This window comes from Rhinatrema bivittatum, chromosome 4 (genome assembly GCF_901001135.1).
Source record: "Rhinatrema bivittatum chromosome 4, aRhiBiv1.1, whole genome shotgun sequence".
Lineage (NCBI taxonomy): Eukaryota > Metazoa > Chordata > Amphibia > Gymnophiona > Rhinatrematidae > Rhinatrema > Rhinatrema bivittatum.
The window spans coordinates 264,060,935-264,076,862 of NC_042618.1; the positions used below are offsets into that span (position 1 = coordinate 264,060,935).

Consider the following 15,928-nt stretch of genomic DNA (forward strand, 5'->3'; position numbering starts at 1 on the left):
GTTAATCAAGCTTAACGTTTAACCAAGTTATGAAGTTATCCAAGTTAACCAAATTATTAAGTTAATCAATCAGTCAGTCACACATATATCCACAAGGCTTTTCGAGGAGAATACTGAAGAGCTGCACTTCCTGCAGGGGTATATGTATTAGGGGCTGACGTCAGATTGAAATCTGATCCGTCTCCAACTGCTAGCAGGAGTACACTATACCCATTGGTCCTGAGTCCATCTGTCTACACTAAGGAAAACGAAATGATCAGGTAAGTAATTTCTCCATTAAAGGGTAGGTATGTTTCTTAATTTAAGGGTTTTTAAATTATTTGGTATCTTTTAAATCTAAGGTTATTAAATTGATAACTAGGTGACAGTTTTGAATCAGACTAAAATTAATGTAAATAATAGTTACTAAAATTAAGTTAAATTGTGTTCTATTTTAAATCACTGTGACTTTTAATTTGAAGATTTTCATCCTAATTGGGGAGGAGTTATGTATATACTTTGGGGAGTTTAAGGAGAGAATAGGTTTTAATTTGGGAGCAATGGGTTGATAATATTTGGGTTTTACAGTGCATTCAGAAAGTATTCAGACCCCTTTACTTTTTCCAGCTTTTCTTAAATTATAGCCTTATTCTTTTTTTTATTTATTCTTTATTCAATTTTCATTCAAAAAACTTTTAAACAAAAATATATCATAAGTAATTTTGATACAATATATCTAACACACTTAAAATAATTATATTCATACAAAAAAGAACTTGTATCTCAATTACAACCAATAATAAAGGGGGAGAAATCAGAATTTAAATAATCAAAATATAACAACACATAAGAGGAGAGAGGGTATACGGAAATTTTTTTTTTAACCATCTATATTACCTTCCACTATATTTTTATCCTGTAAAAACATTTCCAGATGTAATGGGTCTGAGAAACTAAATTTATTTCCTTGAAAGGTGACATAACAGATACTAGGATATTTCAAGAAGAAGCTAGCACCAATTGCTAGCAACTTTCCTTTCAAGGATAGGAAATGTCTCCTCTTAGCCTGAGTGGCTCTTGAGACATCAGGAAAAATATATATTCTCTGACCGCAAAAATTCAGTTCTTTGTGTTTGAGAAAATCTCTAAACAACCTATCTTTGTCAGACTCAAACTGTAAAGATACAAATAAGGTGGCTCTCTTCTGGATAAGGTCTATAGATTCCTCTAGGAACGTTGAGACACCAATAGTTGAGGTCTCAACGTTTTCTCCTTTCTGTTCCACCAATTTATCAGGGAAATAAAAGATCTTAGAAATTAATGGGAAATCTTTTTCCTCATACTGCAGTATATCTCTCATATACTTTTTAAGCATCTCTATTGGGGATAATAGCCTAATTTGTGGGAAATTGTTTATGCGCAAATTTCTAACTCTCATCATATTTTCTAATTTCTCTATCTCCCTATGGATAGTTAAACTATCCCTTATATGTGCTGCCTCAATATCCTCCAACAATTTTATTTTAGTTGTTACCTTCACCATATCTTCCCTTAAATTAGAAACACCTTGTTTTTGTTCCTCTATTTGCAACTTATTAGAATTCACAGTGGCTGACATTGACATATTCATTTGGATAACATTTTCATTCATTTTTGCAATCATTTTCCAAATGTCTCTTAATGATACATCATCCGGTGGTTCAATAGGCATTGATATGGCTCTCTTGCCTCTCCTTCAGATTTATTAAGAGTCCCAACAACACAAGAAACGGCACCGTCACCATCTCTAGGTGAACTGGCTGATTCTAAATGGAGAAACCCATCTGGTAACGGTGGCAAAGGTTTCATGGGAGATGATGGTCCAGAGCCGGGGCTCAGGGAGGCTGTGAACTGCCCTCCTGAACTATTTCCCTGTGGCAATTCAACCTGTCGAAAGACATGGTTGTCCATTGGGCCCTTAGGTGTTATAGGGGATATAGGGAAGCTTTTTACTTTTCTTTTCCTCCTCATATAGAGTTGTACTGGGAATTCCAAAAGCCTCCACAATCAGTGGACTCACTGGCTGCTTCCTCTGGTCTTCCGGTCTTCTCCGGGCTAAGCCGGGCAAAGCCGCGCGCCCCTTCGGAGCGCGGCGGCAATGCGCCGCTGTTCTGGCGTTTTAATAGCCAGTCTCTGCCCGATGACGTCACTGGTCCCGCCCCTCAAATCGGGGCTCAGGTGTTTGCTCGGCGGGTGTACTTGGCAGGCAATCTGGTTTTGCTCAAACACTGGGGGCCTCTCCCTCTCTCCTCTCGACCAGCTCTCCAGTTAAAACGCCGCAGTTCTGGCATTTTAATAGCCAGTCTCTGCCCGATAACATCACTGGTCCCGCCCCCTCAAATCGGGGCTCAGGTGTTTGCTCGGCGGGTGTACTTGGCAGGCAATCCGGTTTTGCTCAAACACTGGGGGCCTCTCCCTCTCTCCTCTCGACCAGCTCCCCCAAATTATAGCCTTATTCTAAAATGGATAATATGCATTCTTATTTATTTATTTATTTATTTATTTATTTATTTATTTATTTAACAGTTTTTTTATACCGACCTTCATAGTAAAATAACCATATTGGATCGGTTTACAGTTTAACAAAGGGAAAACTAGAGTAATAATTCAAGTAAACGAAAGATAACAATAGGTAGGAATAAGTCAAAGTTACAATCAACAAGCTGGAAAGAAAGGCCGGTAAAGTATTGTTACCATAGAATGAACAAATTAAAAAACTTAAACAGTGCTATAACCTGAACGTCTCAGAGTCCATTTTATACGAGAAGACAGAGTGCCAGACCGGGTAGGAATGAATGCCAACTAGTAATTGACTAGTAATTGACTACACTCAATCTACACACAATACCCCATTGGGATTAGCTGCTTCAGCCTTTTTTGTACCCAGTGAAGGATACTCAGAGATGAAGACTTCTCTTCTTTGGTGGCTAGATCCATAGGTCCTGGAGATAGATGCTCCTCTTTAAATTATATTCAACGGATACATCCATCAGATAGTGGGGTATGCACAAGAACACGTTCTGATCTCAAGGGATCTGGTTGATGATAGGGTATGCATCTCTACCAGCAGATGGAAACAGAACAAAGCTGACATCACAGTATGTATACTCCTGCAGTGACATCAGGCCTCCCGTATTCTCTGCAAAAGCCAACTGTGGACAAACTAGCAAAAACTTGAAGTCCATTAATGGCTATTAATCGATTATACTTAGGGAATAGCCACTGCTATTAATTGTATCAGTAACATGGTTTATAGGAGACAAAGTATTTACATATTAGCAAGGCGCGGGAAAAAGTGCTTGGAGATATGATGTGGTTAAAGGAGGAGATGGGGGGCTTACGGGGGAGGGGAGGTGGAAAGGGGGGAGAGTTGGAGCGGTGCAGGCAGGGAAGATATGTAGCAGGGTAATGCAGGGTGTGCGTGAGTGTGGGTCAAGAGAATGCCTGTATGAAGATCCAAGTTTTTAGCTTTTGTTTGAATTTTTGCAAACATGGTTCTTGGCATAGTGTTCCATAATGTAGGCCCTGCAGTGGATAGTACGCGTTCTTTAGTGGAGGTGTGGTGAGTGAGCTTCGGTGAGGGAGTGTGTAGGGTTGCTAAGTAGCGAGAATGGGTGGGTCTGTTGATGTTGCGGAAGGTGAGGGAGTTATTGAGCCAGTGGGTTGTGTAAGGTTTTGTGTATGATGGTGAGAGTTTTATTTGGATGCAATGTTGGATTGGGAGCCAGTGTAGTTCTTTGAGAACGGGGGTGATATGCTCGTTTCTGCGAGTGTTAGTAAGAATACGAGTGGTGGCGTTCTGGAGCATTTGGAGGGGGGTGATAGTGATTTTGGGAAGGCCGAGAAGGAAGGTGTTGCAGTAGTCGATTTTTGAGAAAATGGTGGTTTGGAGTACTGTATGGAAGTCATTGAAATGGAGGAGGGGTTTTAGTTTTTTTTAGGGTTTTAAAAGGGTTACGTGCGTAATATATGCGTGTAACCCTTTTAAACCCCTCCTGCGCATCCCGAGCCTAAGCCCCGGGACGCGCGTATGTCCCAGGGCTCGAAAAAAGGGGCAGGGCGTGGGCAGTCCGGGGTGGGGGCGTGGCCAGAGGCTTTCGAAGGCCCGTTAGGCCGGGGGATTTTGTGCTGGCACGCACAACCTACGCCTGCCCAGAGGCAGGCGCAACTTAAATAATAAAGGTGGGGGGGGGGGGGGTAGATAGGGGAAGGTGGGGGGGGGTGAAAAGAAAATTCCCTCCGAGGCCGATTTCGGAGCGGCCTCTGAGGGAACGGGGAAAGCCATCAGGGCTCCCATAGGGCTCGGCACGTGCAAGGTGCACCCCCTTGCGCGCGCGCCGACCCCAGATTTTATAACATGCGCGTTGTTCGAAAACCTGGCCCATGCTGTTCCAAGTCCCATGCCCTCCAGTGCTGCCCATGCCATGTTTCAAATCCAGTCTCCTCACCCCTGAAGCAGCCAAAATACTCGCTGTCTGGTGCTGCAAATGCATTTGAATCAAGCCCTTTCCACCAGTAGCACTTCCTGGCAAGCTCCCTAACCCTACACAAAAGCAGAATGTTGTGCTGCAGAGTGTGGGAGCCTCAGTATGCTGAAGGACAGAGGAAAATCTGGAAGTGGCACCAGTAAAGATGAATGCTGTTGCAGTGTGGAGGAGTGGGGGGAGAAGGAGATTCTCTGCAGGGTTGGGGGTGGGAAGAGAGGAATATGCTAGGTAGGAGATGGGGGGGGGTAGAGATAGGGTTGCTGCGGAGTAGATGGGTGGGAGAATATGCTTAATATTGTTTTATGGTCTTGGCTTCTTCCACCAAAATAAACTTCAAAATTTACCAGGAAAAATGAGTAATCTTCTCCTGTTTTTGTTCGTCATAATAAACACTGATAAATTCCTGGGAAAAATAGCAATAAAAACTTGAAAGGCTTCTAAGAAAACTAAAAAGTCATGGGATAGGAAGCGGTGTCCTTTTGTGGATTACAAACTGGTTAAAAGACAGGAAACAGAGTAGGATTAAATGGTCCATTTTCTCAGTGGAAAAGGGTAAACAGTGGAGTGCCTCAGGGATCTGTACTTGGACCGGTGCTTTTCAATATATATATAAATGATCTGGAAAGGAATACGATGAGTGAGGTTATCAAATTTGCGGATGATACAAAATTATTCAGAGTAGTTAAATCACAAGCGGACTGTGATATATTACAGGGAGGACCTTGTAAGGCTGGAAGATTGGGCATCCAAATGGCAGATGAAATTTAATATGGACAAGTGCAAGGTGTTGCACATAGAGAAAAATAACCCTTGCTGTAGTTGCACGATGTTAGGTTCCTTATTAGGAACTACCACCCAGGAAAAAGATCTAGGCATCATAGTGGATAATACTTTAAAATCAGCAGCTCAGTGTGCTGCAGCAGTCAAAAAAGCAAACAGAACATTAGGAATTATTAGGAAGGGAATGGTTAATAAAACAGAAAATGTCATAATGCCTCTGTATCGCTCCATGGTGAATACCGCACCTTGAATACTGTGTACAATTCTGGTCGCCGCATCTCAAAAAAGTTATAGTTGCGATGGAGAAGGTACAGAGAAGGGCAACCAAAATGATAAAGGGGATGGAACAGCTCCCCTATGAGGAAAGGCTGAAGAGGTTAGGGCTGTTCAGCTTGGAGAAAAGACGGCTGAGGGGGGATATGATAGAGGTTTTCAAGACCTCTCATGATCTTAAACGAGTAGATGTGAATCGGCTATTTACACTATCGGATAATAGAAAGAATAGGGAGCATTCCATGAAGTTAGCATTTAAGACTAATCGTAGAAAATTCTTTTTCACTCAATGCACAATAAAGCTCTGGAATTTGTTGCCAGAGGATGTGGTTAGTGCAGTTAGTGTAGCTGGGTTCAAAAAAGGTTTGGATAAGTTCTTGGAGGAGAAGTCCATTAACTGCTATTAATCAAGTTTACTTAGGAAATAGCCACTGCTATTAATTGCATCAGTAGCATGGGATCTTCTTGGTGTTTGGGTAATTGCCAGTTTCTTGTGGCCTGGTTTGGCCTCTGTTGGAAACAGGATGCTGGGCTTGATGGACACTTGGTCTGACCCAGCATGGCAATTTATGTTCTTATGAAAATGAAGGTCCCTACACATATAGTAAAAGCTACCCATTTCAGATTCAGAAAGGCAGCTTAAAAGATGTATTCCTTTCAGCTATAATAAATGAGCAAGGAGCATTTTTTCATGTATATTTTATTTTTCCTTTTTGTTTTTAAAGCTTGGTGCCAAAAAAGGTGTTCTTGGAGCCCAGAAAATGAGTAACAGAAGTTTTAACGAAATTGAAAAACATGCTTTATCAGTAGATAAAATGAAGGAACTAGAGGAGCAAAGTGTCAGTAAGAAAGCAGAAAAAGAAGAACCCATGTAAGTGTGTTTTTTTTTGTTTTGTTTTTCTTAAATTGTTCTTTATAATATAGAGTAGTCTGCTTGTTGTATCAGAATGCAGGTTCCAGTGTGTTAAATCATAATCAAGACCATTTCAGGTGAGAAATACTTTTCACTCATTTTTGTAGGCGTTTTGGTGTAAGGAATATTCTCCAAAGACAAGCATTTTGATGTAACTACACAACTGAGGTGATGCCATTGATAGTAAAGACATTGGACAATGTGAAAAACTGCAGGAAAGTGTGAAGCCTTTTTGGGCATCATAGGAATTCCCATGCAGTCGCTGTTGTATGGATGTTTCCTCTGTCTTTTTAATGTGTTGAATATCAGATGCACTGTTTAGAGTAAATTTTATTTTTATTCTTGCCATTGTTTTGGGTTTGTTTAGACATGTTTTTCTCATTTGGTCATTCGATTCCTTAGGCAGGATTGCCAGCTTTTTTTCAAGTTTTCTTTTTGTTGCTATCACTCAGATTTAAAGTTTTGGTACTCGATGACTGGCTTTGGTCGGCCCTATTGGGTACGAAAATTTTGTCCTTAAATATCTCATGAAAGATAAGTTCAGGATTTCCCTTGGCACCATAATTTCTCACCTAAACGAGAGACTGGCTATGATTTTTGGATCTCAGATGCATACACCTACATAAGAAACATCCCAGTCACAGGAAATATCTGATTTTCATAGGGGAATCCTACCTCATATTACTGGTTGACACAGCAAGTGTTCACAAAAGGTCTAGCAGTAGTGACTGCATACATATGCATACTTGGGGTGCATGTATTCCTTTCTTTGATGACAAGCAGGGATGGGTGATATCTGGAGCCCAGCAGGGAAAATTTGTCAAAGTTTCTAGAACTTTGACAGAGTCTCATTGAGCATGCTCAGGCATGCATTATACCATGCATGCCTGAGCATCATGATATAATGATCCACTCTTCTTTTCTGAGGAGCTTGTCATCATGTGATCGGGTGAGAGCCTCACTTTTGCTAAATTTTTGGCCTTAGTGACTTACTCACCTTGCACTCAGTTTTTCCATGACAGGGTAGTCTTATATACACACCCTAAGTTCCTGCCTAAGGTGGTGTCTGACTTCCATCTTAACCAGTCGGTCATCTTACTAACATTCTTTCTCAGACCCCATTCGAACCAAGGTGAACAAGCCTTAAACAGTTTGGAATGCAAAAGAGCCTTAGCCTGCTATCTAGAGTAGACAGATAAGAATAAATTGGGTATCGTTATTGCCAAACAGATGCTTTCTAATTGACTAGCAGACATCTCCTTCTGTTATGCCAAGGTGGGATTGCTTCTTGGAGACCATATGAAGGCTCACTCTGTTAGAGCTATGGCAGCTTCGGTGGCCCACTTGTAAGCAGTTCCCATGGAGGAGATCTGCAGACATGGAGTTTTCTCCACACATTCACATAGCATTGTTGTTTGAATAGGGATGGCTGACATGACAACAGGTTTGGCCAATCTGTCCTTTGGAACTTGTTTGAGGTGTAGAACCCAACTCTGTTCCTACCTAGGACCCATTGTTTTTGTTCAGGCTGCCCCCCCCCCCCCAATAACCAGCAAAACTAGTTGTTCCTAGTGGCACATATTTTGACGTTTTGTTGGTCCCCTTTTATGTTGGGAGCAACCTGTAATTAGGGATTCACCCATATGTGAGGACTGACAATCCTGCTTGTCCTCTGAGAAAGCAAAGTTGCTTACCTGTAATAAGTGTTCTCCGAGGACAGCTAGATATCAGTCCTCATGAAATATGCCCACCACACCACAGAGTTGGATTTCCACTACATGGGTTTTTTCTATGTCAAATAGGTAGCCATGCTCTACCTGAACAAGAAGGGAGAAACAGGCTTAAGACTCTTGTGTTTGGAGATTTCATGAGACAACTGGAAGAGCCACACAACATTCTGGCAGACAGCTGTGGCCAGATCCTAGATCCACTTGAATGGTCCCTGGATCAGGACGTGGCAAACGGGTTATTGCTTGAAGTGGAAATACCCAAGATACATTAGCTTGTGATTGTCTTAAATGAGGAGGTCCACTGCTTCTGCTCCAGGAGAAGGTCAGACAGCAAACATTTATCAGACACTTTCTTCTTTCATTGGGAGACAGGCCTTTATACATATTTTAAATTCTCCGGGTTGCAAAAACCTTAAAACTGTTTGGTTGTGTATTCTCCAGCTGTGATCACACAAATCAAGAAATGCTGCTTTACCCCAGGCCCTCACAGCCTGAATGTTGAGAGTGAAATTGCTTCTCCTAGGACAAGTAGGATGATAGTCCTCACATATGGGAGCCTATCACAGAAAACATTTGTCAAAGTTTCTAGAAGCTTTGACCAGCACACTGAGTGTTCCCAGCATGCCACTATGCGAGGTCCCCCTTCAGTCTCTCTTTCCGTGGTGCAGTTGCCCCGTGGTTTGAGAAGCTCTGCTCTTTTTTTCTTGTTTTCTTGCGAGAAAAGCCTTTTTCCCGTTTCCATCTTCAGGTCCCCCTTTGCTCGGTGCCTTCTTGGTGTGGTAGGTTAAAACTTCTGTTTTTCCTGCTTCTTGTGTTCAATTCCAGGCTTTTGCCTCCTGGTGACTGCCGGTTATCGACCGTGTCAAGTATTTTTCTATGGCGTCATCTGGCTTTCGTCGGCGCCCCCAGTGCTCGCAGACCATGTCCATCACGGATCCGGATGAGGTTTTTGTATCCTCTGGGGGCTTCGCACAATGTCGAGCGTGTAAGCTGTGTGACCAGATGACCCCAAGGGCTGTCCTGCACGCATTGATAAGATGAAGAAACGGTTTGGTTCTAAAAATTCTGCTCCATCCTCACCCGTGTCAGAATCATCAATGTCGAGGGGAGCCCTTCGATATGCTCCCTCTTGCCATGCCTCTTTCCACTTCCTTAAAGTATCACGGAAACTGTGACCGAATTTCCATGATCTCACTGGTTTCCAGGGCATCGGGATCCTTCATCTCCTCGGCACCGGGGAAAGACCGGGCCGAGCACCATGGGAGGTCACGCAAGCATAGACACCGGCCAGTGTGTGGCTCCGGTTCCAGTGTGGTGCTGGCAGCTGCTGTACTGCCACTGAAGAGACCCCGTTCCTTGGAGTCCCAGGCATTCCCCACCAATATCGGTGTTGAGCACCATGCCCCTTCGGTCTTAGGACGAGCCGGTGATTCCTCGTCCCTCTCCTTCAGTCCTGGCTTCACCGGACTTTCAGGAGGAGTTGGACCACAGGGTGCAGATCACGGTGCTCAGAGCTCTTCGGAGCATCAAGCTTCCCACTCCACCGATCCCTGTGCTAGTACCGGATGTCTGCCGTCTATTTGGGCACCTCTGCTTGAATGTTTGGACATCTTGTTAGGAGCCCTGAGGGACCTTGGGTTCCCTAGCAGCCTCCAATGCCCCCCTTGGGAGCGATTCTTATCATTGAATCGCCCAAGGAGGAAGACGCGGCTGATGCCGCATTCTTGAGGTCTTGGTTCCCCGAGCCATTACCCAGGCGCACCGGCCTCCCGCAGCCCTCAGGGCCCCCCGATGCTGAGGGAACCAACGATTTCTGCTGTGCCCTCGATGCCCCCAAAGCCATCGGAGCCCAGGGCTTGGGATTCCTCTCAGGTCTTGTTCACGCCGCGCTGGCCTTAGTGAGGAGGAAGACCCTTATAACCTATAAGAACATATGCCATACTGGGTCAGACCAGGGGTCCATCAAGCCTAGCATCCTGTTTCCAACAGTGGCCAATCCCAGGCCATAAGAACCTGCAAGTACCAAAAACTAAGTCTGTTCCATGTTACCATTGCTAGTAATAGCAGTGGCTATTTTCTAAGTCAACTTAATTAATAGCAGGTAATGGGACTTCTCTTCCAAGAACTTATCCAATCCTTTTTTAAACACAGCTATACTAACTGTACTAACCACACCCTCTGGCAACAAATTCCAGAGTTTAATTGTGCGATGAGTAAAAAAGAACTTGCTCCGATTAGTTTTAATGTGCCACATGCTAACTTCATGGAGTGCCCCCTAGTCTTTCTATTATCCGAAAGAGTAAATAACTGATTCACATATACCCGTTCTAGATCTCTCATGATTTTAAACACCTCTATCATATCCCCCCTCAGCCGTCTCCTCTCCAAGCTGAAAAGTTACAACCTCTTTTGTCTTTCCTCATAGGGGAGCCTTTCCATTCCCCTTATCATTTTGGTTGCCCTTCTCTGTACCTTCTCCATCGCAATTATATCTTTTTTGAGATGCGGCGACCAGAATTGTGCACAGTATTCAAGGTGCGGTCTCACCATGGAGCGATACAGAGGCATTATGACATTTTCCATTTTATTCACCATTCCCTTCCTAATAATTCCCAACATTCTGTTTGCTTTTTTGACTGCCGCAGCACACTGAACCACCGATTTCAATGTGTTATCCACTATGACGCCTAGATCTCTTTCTTGGGTTGTGGAACATAACATTGTGTAACTATAGCATGGGTCATTTTTCCTTATGTGCATCACCTTGCACTTATCCACATTAAATTTCATCTGCCATTTTGATGCCCAATTTTCCAGTCTCACAAGGTCTTCCTGCAATTTATCACAATCTCCTTGTGATTTAACTACTCTGAACAATTTTGTATCATCTGCAAATTTGATTCTCACTAGTCTTATTTCTTTCCAGATCATTTATAAATATATTGAAAAGTAAGGGTCCCAATACAGATCCCTGAGGCACTCCACTGCGCACTCCCTTCCACTGAGAAAATTGTCCATTTAATCTTACTCTCTATTTCCTGTCTTTTAGCCAGTTTGCAGTCCACAAAAGGACATTGCCACCTATCCCATGACTTTTTACTTTTCCTAGAAGCCTCTCATGAGAAACTTTGTCAATCGCCTTTTGAAAATCCAAGTATACTACATCTACCGGTTCACCTTTATCCACATGTTTATTAACTCCTTCAAGAAAGTGAAGCAGATTTGTGAGGCAAGACTTGCCTTGGGTAAAGCCATGCTGACTTTGTTCCATTAAACCATGTCGTTCTATATGTTCTGTGATTTTGATGTTTAGAACACTTTCCACTATTTTTCCTGGCATTGAAGTCAGGCTAACCGGTGTGTAGTTTCCCGGATCGCCGCTGGAGCCCCTTTTAAATATTGGGATTACATTTGCTATGCTCCAGTCTTAAGGTACAATGGATGATTTTAATGATAGGTTACAAATTTTTACTAATAGGTCTGAAATTTCATTTTTTAGTTCCTTCAGAACTCTGGGGTGTATACCATCCAGTCCAGGTGATTTACTACTCTTCAGTTTGTCAATCAAGTCTACCACATCTTCTAGGTTCACCGTGATTTGATTCAGTCCATCTGAATCATTACCCATGAAAACCTTCTCCAGTACGGGTACCTCCCCAGCATCCTCTTCAGTAAAACACCAAAGCAAAGAAATCATTTAATCTTTCCGCGATGGCCTTATCTTCTCTAAGTGCCCCTTTAACCCCTCGATCATCAAACAGTCCAACTGACTCCCTCACAGGCTTTCTGCTTTGGATATATTTTAAAAAGTTTTTACTGTGAGTTTTTGCCTCTGTGGCCAACTTCTTTTCAAATTCTCTCTTAGCCTGTCTTATCAATGTCTTACATTTAACTTGCCAACGTTTATACATTATCCTATTTTCTTCTGTTGGACCCTTCTTCCAATTTTTGAATGAAGATCTTTTGGCTAAAATAGCTTCTTTCACCTCCCCTTTTAACCATGCCGGTAATAGTTTTGCCTTCTTTCCACCTTTCTTAATGTATGGAATACATCTGGACTGTGCTTCTAGAATGGAATTTTTTAACAATGAACCACACCTCTTGCACATTGTTTACTTTTGTAGCTGCTCCTTTCAGTTTTTTTCTAACAATTTTTCTCATTTTATCAAAGTTTCCCTTTTGGAAGTTTAGCACGAGAGCCGTGGATTTGCATACTGTTCCTCTTCCAGTCATTAATTCAAATTTGATCGTATTATGATCACTATTGCCAAGCGGCCCCACCACCGTTACCTCTCTTACCAAGTCCTGTGCTCCACTGAGAATTAGATCTAAAATTGCTCCCTCTCTCATCTGTTCCTGAACCAATTGCTCCATAAAGCTATCATTTATACCATCCAGGAATGTTGTCTCTCTAGCATGTACTGATGATACATTTACCCAGTCAATATTGGAGTAATTGAAGTCTAACTTCAGTTAGTCAGCCAGAGTGACTCGCTGCTCTCTTGATTAACAAATGTTGGAATCATCCTTGGAATCTTCGTCCGAATATTTAGACAACCCCTTCTCCGAGCCTTCCCCACCGGAGGAAAGGCATCAGTCCCCCATGAAGATCTTTCTTTTGCGGGATTTGTCAGGGCCATGGCCGAAGCTATTCCCTTCCAGCTCCTTACGGAGGAGGATGTGCAACATAAAATGCTGGAAGTGCTTCAGTTTGATGCTCCTAAGGAAATCGTGGTGGTTCCCATCCACGGCATTTTTAAGATCTCCTCTGGATGTGGGAACACCCATTTTCCTTATCCCCTGGTTAATAGGAAGGCAGATGCCACCTATTTGGTGCAGCACGCTGTGGGGTTCAAAAAGTGGCACCTCCCCCATCAGTCGGGGGTTGTGGAGTCCGCCCTGAAGAAAGCCAAGCGCTCCCGTACCCACGCTTCTGCTCCCCTGGGGTGAGAACATAGGGAGCTCAATGCCTTTGGTAGAAAGGTCTTCCAGAGCCAATGCTGGTTGCCCTTATTGCCACCTTTCAGCTGTACACGACCCAGTATCATTGGAACCTCTGGAAGTGAGTCCAGGACCTCGCGGAGGGTCTGCCTCTGCAGGAATAGGCGGTCCTCTTTTCTATCATCCTGCTGGGTTTAGAGGCTGGAAAACAGGTGCGATCCACCTATGATATCTTTGAAATGGCAGCACGCTTAGCCGCTCTGGGCATTGGCACCCATAGGATGGCCTGGCTCAGAGCTTCTGACCTCTGCCCAGAGGTACAGGAGAAGCTAGCTGACCGCTCCTGCATAGGTGACAACCTCTTTGAGGATAAAGTCCGGGATGCGGTAGCACAATTGAAGGATCACCGTGACACCCTTCAACAGCTTTCCGCTAGTGCTTCCGACGCCCCTTCCTTGGCCAGGAAATTGTCCAGGCCAGGTTCCTGGAAGTCCTTCTATAGGCAGAGGAAATATTATCCTCCGGCTTTCCAAGCTCACATGCCACGTACTAGCTCCAGGGGCTGCCTTCGCCAGCAGTGAGCACCCAAGCCCCAGCTATGGGCTTTTGACTGGTGGCGAGGGAGCACGAGTCAGTCTAGTGTACCCCTGGTGTCAGATCCCCCAGTGGGAGGCAGGCTCATTGGCTTCGCGGCTTGTTTACCCAGCCTGTGCAATTCAGTCCTTGTTGGTTGTTTGAATATAAATTCTCTTTTCTTCATTCCCCACGGAACTCTCCGCCCTTCTTGCATCAGGCATGGTAGAGCCGGTTCCTCGGCCCCAACAGGGCCTAGGGTTCTATGCTAGGTATTTCCTAATTCCAAAAAAGAACGGCGCTTACACCCCATCATTGACCTCAGTGTTCTGAACAAATTTCTCTTCAGAGAAAAGTTTGGTCTCTCTGGGTACGCTGATTCCCCTCCTCAAAAGAGGAGACTGGCTCTGCTCCCTCAATCTCGAGGAAGCTTATGCTCACATAGGAATTTTATCCAGCCACAGAAAGTACCTCTGCTTTGTGGTGGAGAAGGCTCACTATCAGTACAAGGTGCTGCCTTTTGGGTTGGCCTCCGCCCCTCGTGTCTTCACCAAATGTCTGGCGGTGGTGGCTGCGTGTCTCAGGCGTCGTGTGGGGCATGTCTTCCTGTACCTACACGACTGGTTAATCAGGTGCGATTCCCACAGGGGCACTGGGTGCTTTAGCCCTGCCAGTGCAGCCTCTACAAGCCTTGGGGTTCGTGATCAACTACCCAAAGTCTCACCTCTGCCCACCTCCTCAGCTGGACTTCATAGGTGCCAGATTAGACACAATGCAGGCAATCCTCCCACCTCGCCCATGCCATCCCCCTAGATCCTCCCACCTCGCCCACCCCATCCTGCTAGATCCCTTCCTCGCTAGGGACCCTCCCACCCTTCGCTCTACTGGACAACAAAATCTCAGGTCTCCCTCTTCTTCCTGCTTGTCTATAGATACACAAATAACTCAAAATTCCACCCCTACTCATTCCCTGTCCTGATTCCTGCAGCCACAGATGTCACAAAATTACAGCAGAATCAAAAGACAAACATCATATAGAATTCCCCCCTTCCCATATTTCGATGTAACATGCCTCATCATATATCCTCTATAATCTACATTACTGTCACCCCCAATGATACAAGTTAGTTTGTTACATATGTTACGAAGTTTTAATGTTTTACTACTACTGTTTTAATTTATATTGCCACCTATGACTTGCCACAGACCATATATTACTCATGTTACAAAGTTTCAATGTAAAATAAGTCTGTTTAATAGATTCCTTTGTTATGCTGTAAACTGATGTGATATGTCTAATTGAACATCAGTATAGAAAAACAAATAAGTGTTTTCTACCCTGCTATCGGGCTCTTACCCTCACCTCGCTGGCAGCCTTTGTCCACAGCAGCTACTACATTTGTTGGGCCACATGGCAGCTTCTGTCCATGTTACCCCATGTGCCTGTTTGTGCATGCGGAGGGCTCAGTGGATCTTGCGGTCACAGTGGTGACAGGCACCTCAGGACCTTGAGACGTGCATTGCAGTCATGGAATCTCTGCAGCCATCTCTGACCTGGTGGGGATCCACTTCCAAATTGCTCTGCCTCAAGCGATTCTCACTACCGATGCCTCTCCTTAGGGCTGGGGAGCCCATGTGGATGGCATCCACACATAGAGTCTCTGGACTGCTCTTGAAGCCTGCTATCAAATAAGCTGGAGCTTTTGTCGATCTGTTACGCCCTATGGGCATTCAGCGACTGGTTGTTGCAGAAAGAAGTCCTGATCCGGACAGACAACCGGGTGGCAATGTGTTATATCAACAAACAGGGAGGCATAGGCTTGTTCCTTCTCTGTCACGAGGTAGTGTATTTGTGGATCTGGGCCCTGTTGCAGGGGTTGTCGTTGTGTGCAATGTACCTGCCTGGGACTCTGAATGCACTGGCAGACTGACTCGCTCCTTCCAGCCACATGAATGGTCCCTCAATCTGGAGATAGTGACCAAACTGTTTCATCGGTGAGGTACACCAAATGTGGACCTCTTCATCTCCCTGCACAATCACAAGGTGAGCAGGTTTTGCTCCCTGCTGTCGGGGAGGAGGAGGGGGCGGACATCTGGCCTATGATGCCTTTTCCTCCACTGGGGGAGAAGTCTGCTGTATGCGTATGCTCCTCTCAAAGACCCTGCTGAAACTTCAACAAGACAGAGGGACCATAATTTTCATGGCACGCTGT

The 15,928-nt window shown here is 44.3% G+C and overlaps 1 protein-coding gene across 3 annotated transcripts in view; it reads left to right on the forward strand.

The window, feature by feature from the left end:
• The window catches only part of ARFGAP3 (ADP ribosylation factor GTPase activating protein 3), a 752,488-nt gene that overhangs the window by 374,830 nt on the left and 361,730 nt on the right, over positions 1 to 15,928 (forward strand). For all 3 annotated transcript variants that reach the window (XM_029600104.1, XM_029600102.1, XM_029600105.1), the window contains one exon: positions 6,284 to 6,429. In XM_029600104.1, coding sequence (XP_029455964.1) covers positions 6,284 to 6,429 — 146 coding nt within the window. The remainder of the gene's footprint in view (positions 1 to 6,283; positions 6,430 to 15,928) is intronic.